The sequence below is a fragment of the Cucurbita pepo genome, chromosome LG12, assembly GCF_002806865.2.
Source record: "Cucurbita pepo subsp. pepo cultivar mu-cu-16 chromosome LG12, ASM280686v2, whole genome shotgun sequence".
Lineage (NCBI taxonomy): Eukaryota > Viridiplantae > Streptophyta > Magnoliopsida > Cucurbitales > Cucurbitaceae > Cucurbita > Cucurbita pepo.
The window spans coordinates 921,055-927,975 of record NC_036649.1 but is presented as its reverse complement, the minus strand read 5'-3'; the positions used below and the strand labels follow the sequence as shown (position 1 = coordinate 927,975).

At 34.8% G+C, this 6,921-nt stretch overlaps 1 protein-coding gene across 1 annotated transcript; it reads left to right on the top strand.

Moving 5' to 3' along the window:
- The first annotated feature begins 5,605 nt into the window (after positions 1–5,605).
- Positions 5,606–6,453, top strand: LOC111806709 (ethylene-responsive transcription factor 1B-like). Its single transcript, XM_023692133.1, has one exon. The coding sequence runs from the start codon at positions 5,660–5,662 to the stop codon at positions 6,341–6,343; it is 684 nt and encodes a 227-aa protein (XP_023547901.1). The 5' UTR covers positions 5,606–5,659; the 3' UTR covers positions 6,344–6,453.
- The last annotated feature ends 468 nt before the right edge of the window (positions 6,454–6,921 follow it).

Below are 6,921 nucleotides of genomic sequence, written 5' to 3'. Positions count from 1 at the left end.
TATATATATATATATATATATATATATATATATATATATATATATATATATATATATATATATATATATATATATATATATATATATCAGTTAATTTAATTCTATAAAGTTGAATAATGAGATTCATGTACCTTATTATTTGAAGACAAAGAAAATAAAAAACAAAATCTAGCTAAGATTTAGGAGTCATATCATAGTATATATTCCACATCACTTTCCTTTTACTAATTCTTTTTTATGGGTTAATAACTTTGATTAATTTATATTTGGTTCATTTAATTAGGTTATTTGTGTGATGGAGGGATGTGGGTCCATGAGGGGCATTTTAAAACCACTCGGGGCTTCGGAATTGGCACCTACAAAAAGTATTTACGAGTAAATTTCAATTTAAATACCTTGTAAATAAGAGGTATACGAATGAATCGAGACCACAGTCGAATGACACTGATCTTGATAGGATGACTAACAAAATCTTCAAACAATTGAAAGTCACCTTCTTTTTCAGTAGCTCAATTATAGAAACTTCATAGTTGAACGTGTTTTACTTGGAGCAATTATACGTTGAATAATCTCTTGAAAATTTTCCTGTGATATATGTGAGTAAAGACAAAACATGGTAGAATAACTCGTACTGGTATGTAAGGATAGTCTTCACTCTTAAGAAGTGAAGAGTAAGTACTGTGATTATGTCGTAGGAGATGCAAAAAAATGTCAGAGTCATCAGGTGTCAAAATTCAATTTTGACTTTTTAATTGGCCAGAACCGTAATTACACTCATTTGGAACATCATAAAAAATTAATTTTTATATACCATTTTTTTTAATAATTTGAAAATTATAATAAAAATTAAAACTTTAATTTGATTAAGTGGAATTAGACTAACCCAATCGTAATTCTTTTATAAGAAATTAAATTATATTATCCATTTTGGGTGCCAACCTTATGTCAAAAATTTTGGGTCAATCTCATTTTGAAAGAAGTCATTTTTTCAACCCTACCAATAGTCAAAACGAAGTCACAAATCAACTATTGCTAGTAAAATCATTCCATCACCGACGATCCAACGCTCTAAGTGATAGAACAATGAAATTGAATACGAACGAGTGAAGAACACGACTATCAAATTACAGACATTCAACTAAAGAAACGCTAATAAAACCCTAAACACAGTTCCACATTCAGTATTGTTATATAGGGGATTGTGAGATCCTACATTGGATGGAGAAGAGAACGAAACATTTCTTATAAGGGTGTGGAAACCTCACTTTAGTAGACGCATTTTAAAACTGTGAGATTGACAGCGATATGTAGCAAGCCAAAGTGAACAATATCTACTAGCGGTAGGACTGTTACAAATGGTATCCAAGTCAGATATCGGGCGGTGTGCCAACGAGAACGATGGGCCTCCAAGAAGGGTGGATTGTGAGATCCCACATTGGTTAGAGAAAGAAACGAAGTATTCTTTACAAGGGTATGAAAACTTTTCTCTAGTGGACACGTTTTATGACTGTGAGACTAACGGTAATACGTGACGATACTAGAAAAATCATTAGGGTTTGTAGGATGTTAATTTGAGATTGTGAATCTAAATCTCGATCTCATAAGTCGTTTAACAAGTGTGAACTTAAAAGCACAGAAAGAGGTTTATCGAAACGTGAAGATTTTAAGACACACACGGATCAGTTATTTAATAGTATCCGAAGCGTTTAAGTTAGGTAGGTTGAAGACGTTGGAAAAAGCAAGAGAAAAGCATAGTGCAAATAAACTGAATCTGCCCATCTACTTTGTATCAATATACATCATCACTTGCCTAACAATAAAAAGTCAGACAAAAAAAAAAACCAATAATTTCATCCTTAATTTTCCCAATTTGATGAACTTGCTTGTCTCTACACTATATTTTTAAAAAAATATATACAATTTGGTATTTAATTTTAAAGAACAAAAATTTAAAATTTTGGAAACTTATGAACATTAAATTATTATCCAATAAATTCAAAAGTAAAAAATAAAAAGTTGACTGGTCAAGATGAGAATTTTCATTACATGTATTTATTAGGTTGGTGGCTATATTTATTTTATTCACTAAAACAATATTTGAATAAATAAATAAATATTATGTCACATGTGATTCAAGAAATTATATATATATTTTTTATAATATATAGTTTTTTTCCTTTTAATTTTTGGCTTTTCCACCCACCACAAAAACAAAACACCATATTTGATTATTCAAATCAAGAAATTACCCCCACAATTTCCTTTTTCATTAATTAAGTAATTAATAGAAGAGTAAAAAGGAAAGTCGAATTTTACTCTTGTAATTATTATTTTTTTATTTTTTATAGATATGATATCGGCTAGCGGTGGCTTTGAGCCCTTACAAATAGTATCAAAGCCAGACATCAAGCCTTCAAAGAGAATAGATTGTGAGATCTTACATTAATTGAAAAGGAGAACAAAGTTATACGTAACGAGCTCAATATCAGACATCTTAATATGAACGCATTCGAGGATCCAAATGAGATATATATTTTAATTACCTTAGTATTGGGTGTCATTTTCTCACACATAAAGATATGACGTGGCACCAAAGAGGAGAGAGAAACATATAGTTTTGTGATTTTGTCTCCTCCCAAGGGAAAATGAAGCAAGAAATGCTGACATGTTAAAAGAAGTTTCCTCAAAACAATTCCAATCCCATTTTCAAGACTACTTTGAAACCCTAAAAATTTCAACTCATTGCCACGTTGGCAATCCACGTAGTCTACTTTTATTTTCTTATTTAAACATAGATATACAATATTTAATCATTGAAATAACCCTCAAAAAAAAAAATTAAGAATAGACTAATCTCTAACAATTTTGATGACTAATTATAAATACTCTAATTATGATTAGATGGCTACCAACCTTTAAATTATTGATAATTTTAAATATCATTGGGTAAATATTTTATTTTTTTACGACAAATACTTACAAAAAAAAAATATATATATATATATACCAACGATCCTCAGCTTATTTCTTTTGGAGGTCGGGATTTTTTTTAAAAAAAAATTCTTGACGTAGAACTACTCGTTAAAATAGGAAAACAGATTCTCGTATCGAATTCAAAGTAGTGGAGAAAGTATTAAAACACTCTTGTTAGTAAATCTAAGATTTGTAAAAGAGACTAGAACGAGAAGCATCTTATATCCATCTGAGAGATGTTCTTCCACTGTTTATAGATTTGAATGGTCGTTTTCGACCTCTCGCTTTCTTCTTAGAGGGCATGCGAGTTAAAAGATAAAAAGACAGAAAGTTCTTGAGGGGGGCTGTATTTGGATAATCAAAGTCTACCCATTTGAGGAATTTTCAAATGTGATTAGAAAGAAGAATGATTTTGAAGAGAAATTAGGGTTCTAGAAGAGGGTTTGTTTTGTTTTTTGGTATGAACACTTTGAAGGGTTAATGTTTTTATTTGGGTTATGCTTTTAGGTATCAATAATGGATATCTAGGCAGCAATTCTTGATTATTTGTGTACTCATTTTACATGAAACCACCAATTTTTTGCTACACATAAAGTAGGATAAGAGACGTGAGGAATATTGCAATTGGTAAATCATCTCTCTCTCTACAATTATTTCAAATTTTCCTTATTACAATGAAAGCAAGAAAGTATGCTAATATATGCGGTTCTCCTAATCGTATAATCTCGTTGATTCAGTATACACTCAATTAATTAGTTAAGAAAGGTTCGGTTTCGCCTTTGAGGTTTCCACACTCTTATAAGAAATGTTTTGTTTCCCTCTCCAACCGACGTGGGATTTCACAATTTATCCCCCTTAGAGGCCCAGCGTCTAGCACATTGCTTAGTGTCTGGCTCTGATACCATTTATAACAGCCCAAGCCCATCACTATCGCTAACAGATATTGTCCGCTTTGACCCGTTACGTATCATTGTCAACCTCATGGATTGTAAGAGAGAGGTGAACAAATCATTCTTTATTAAGGTGTGAAAACCTCTCCTTAATAGATGTGTTTCAAAACTATGAGGCTGATGAGATGCGTAATGGGTCAAAGTAGACAATATCTGTTAGTGGTGGGTTTGGGCTGTTACAAATGGTATCAAAGGCAGACATCGAGCAGTGTGCCAGTGAGGACATTAGGCCCAATGGGGGTGGATTGTCAGATCTCACATCAGTTGGAGAGGAGAACAAAGAATTTCTTGTAAGGGTATGAGAATCTCTCCCTAATAAATGCGTTTTAAAACCGTGAGGCTGATAACAATACATCATAAACCAAAGTAGACAATATCTATTAGCAATGGACTTGAGGGGTTACATGTCCCTAATCATGAGACTAGCCTAAGTGAACCCCAACACATAGGTTGGTCGAGGCTGACTAGACCCAGTGGGGCCTAGAGCACACTCTAAACTTGATCTTATCGTCTAGGTCAACCAGATCGAACCACACCAAATTAGTTATGATTTAGTTTAAGCTCGATGTATACTCATAATACCCTTTTTTTCAATAAACCCGTGCAGATCCATCTATGTGATATATGGGGATCGAACTCTTATCTCGAGAACTCGATTTATAACGTGATAGAGAGGGGGGAGGGGGTTCTAGAAAGTTTGGAATGTGTGTTTCAGTTGAGGATCACATGCTCCCTCTCAACCGTCACTTAAAAAGAATTTCCCCATCCAAACAACTATTGGTCTACATGAACTGAACACAAAACGCCACGTCATCGCCAACCAATTACACGTGTACAACGAATCTAAGAAGGAAAACAAAAAGTCATCAGATGACGTCATCATTTTCCTTTCTTCCACTTTGACTTGGCCACTACCCCTTAATTTCTTTTCAAACCTCCCTATTGACCACGTTTTCCAATTACCCTTCTATGCTTTGTTTCTTGGTGTATCTCCCAAGAAATCCCATTTTTTCATTAATATTAAAAGTAAATGATATTTGACATAAATTTTGAAAATAGCGTTCGAAATTAAAATCGAAATGCGTTCAATGACTTGAAGGAATGTCGAGATAACAGGTTGATGGGTCTTTCGTAGAGCCATTTGACATCTCGAGGATGACCCATCACATCTTAAATTTGAAGAAAGTTTAAAGGTTTAGTTGTTTCCAATCCTATAGATCAAAATAGTAGTGTCAGATCCCACATTCATCTGAGAGTAATAAAGCATTCTGAGTGTGAAAATCTCTCTCTAGTATATCTATGCAGTGGTGCCAAGTCGGACAAAACCAGACACCAAGCAATGTCCCAACGAGGACGTTAGCTCCCAAAGAGAGTGGATCTTAAGGGGGTGGATGCCCCATGTCCCAATGAGAACACTGCATCCCCAAAGAGGATGAATCAGGGGTGGATACTCGATGTCCCAACAAGGACACTGGGCCTTCAAGGAAGGTGGATGCAGTGTGTCCCAATGAGATTGTTGGACCTAAAGAGGTTGACCAAAAGAGGTGGATGGTGAGATCTCTCCCGTAATTATATATTTTAGAGATTTTTTTTTTTTTTCTTTTTGTTTCCAATTAGTAAGGCATTTGGTATTTATTTAAAGCAATGGAGCCATCTCCCTGTCCGAAAGAAACAGAGGAGTAGCCGCCTCCTTTCATGAATCACAATTCCCCTTCATCATTTCTTCCAAAATTTCAATGAATTCTTCGTTCTTTCACTCCCAAAACGCCGATTTCTCGCCGGAATCTTCCTTCGGCTCCTTCGAATCGCTGCAATGGGAAGGCTTCCAAATCAACGACGACTCTCTGCCCTTCAACGAGAATGATTCCGGCGAAATGCTCCTTCACAGCTTAATCTCCGAGGCTGCCGGGTACCCACCGGAGATTTCCCTCCGGCAGGCTCCGATCAAAGACGAGGAGGTCGATTCCCTCGGAGAAGAAGAACCCCACAAGCGAAAATCCTACAGAGGAGTCCGCCGGCGGCCATGGGGAAAATTCGCGGCGGAAATACGGGACTCGACCCGAAATGGGGCTCGGGTTTGGCTCGGAACATTCGACAGCGCCGAGGCGGCTGCTTTAGCCTATGATCAAGCTGCTTTTTCAATGAGGGGTTCCGCCGCCGTTCTTAATTTTCCGGTGGAAAGAGTTCAGGAATCGCTGAAGGAGATGGAGATGATAAACTCCAGTGAAAACGGCGGCGACGGTGGATCTCCGGTGGTGGCGCTGAAGAGAAAACACTCGATGAGGAAGAAATTCACAAGGAGAAAGAGCAAAGAAAGAGATGGGAGTGGAAAGATTGTGAATAATGTGGTTGTTTTGGAAGATCTTGGGCCTGATTATTTGGAAGAACTTCTAGAGTCGTCGGAGAATCTCCGGCCATAGTCAATTTTTACCAGAAGAACATCATAAATTTTGGTTGATTCATTAAAAACAAACACCTCCCTCATCAACATTTTCAATATTACGCTCATTTATTAATACAGTTTTCAAGATTTTGTATAGTTTNTTTTTTTTTTTTTTTTTTGTTATTAATGTGTATATATATATATATATTATTTAAATAAAACAAAAATATTGTCGAGTACCAATTATATGGATAACGGATCATTTTAATTTATTTTATTTGTAAAGATGTCGTTAAAATCATTTACGTAGTTAATTTAGACACGACAGCTACTATATCAAGTCACGGATGTTATAAATGATTTGATGTATGTATTTCAATTTTTACACATCATCTGTCACGTTAATTTTCGTTAAAATTAAAATAAAATAAAATAAAAACTGTTTGGAGTTATATTTTTAGGAATTTTTTTTTTCTAGCTTTCATTACTATTTCCACTTAATTTATTGGTCTTGGGCCTCAGCTCAGCCCAGTTGAATGAATTGGGCTAATCAGCCCAGAGTCATGCTGGCCCAAGGCCTTTTCAATATATATATATATATATATATATATATAT

What these genes read in the sequence shown, in the direction of transcription:
- LOC111806709 (XM_023692133.1), top strand. Translation starts at nt 5,660, where the DNA reads ATGAATTCTTCGTTCTTTCACTCCCAAAACGCCGATTTCTCGCCGGAA.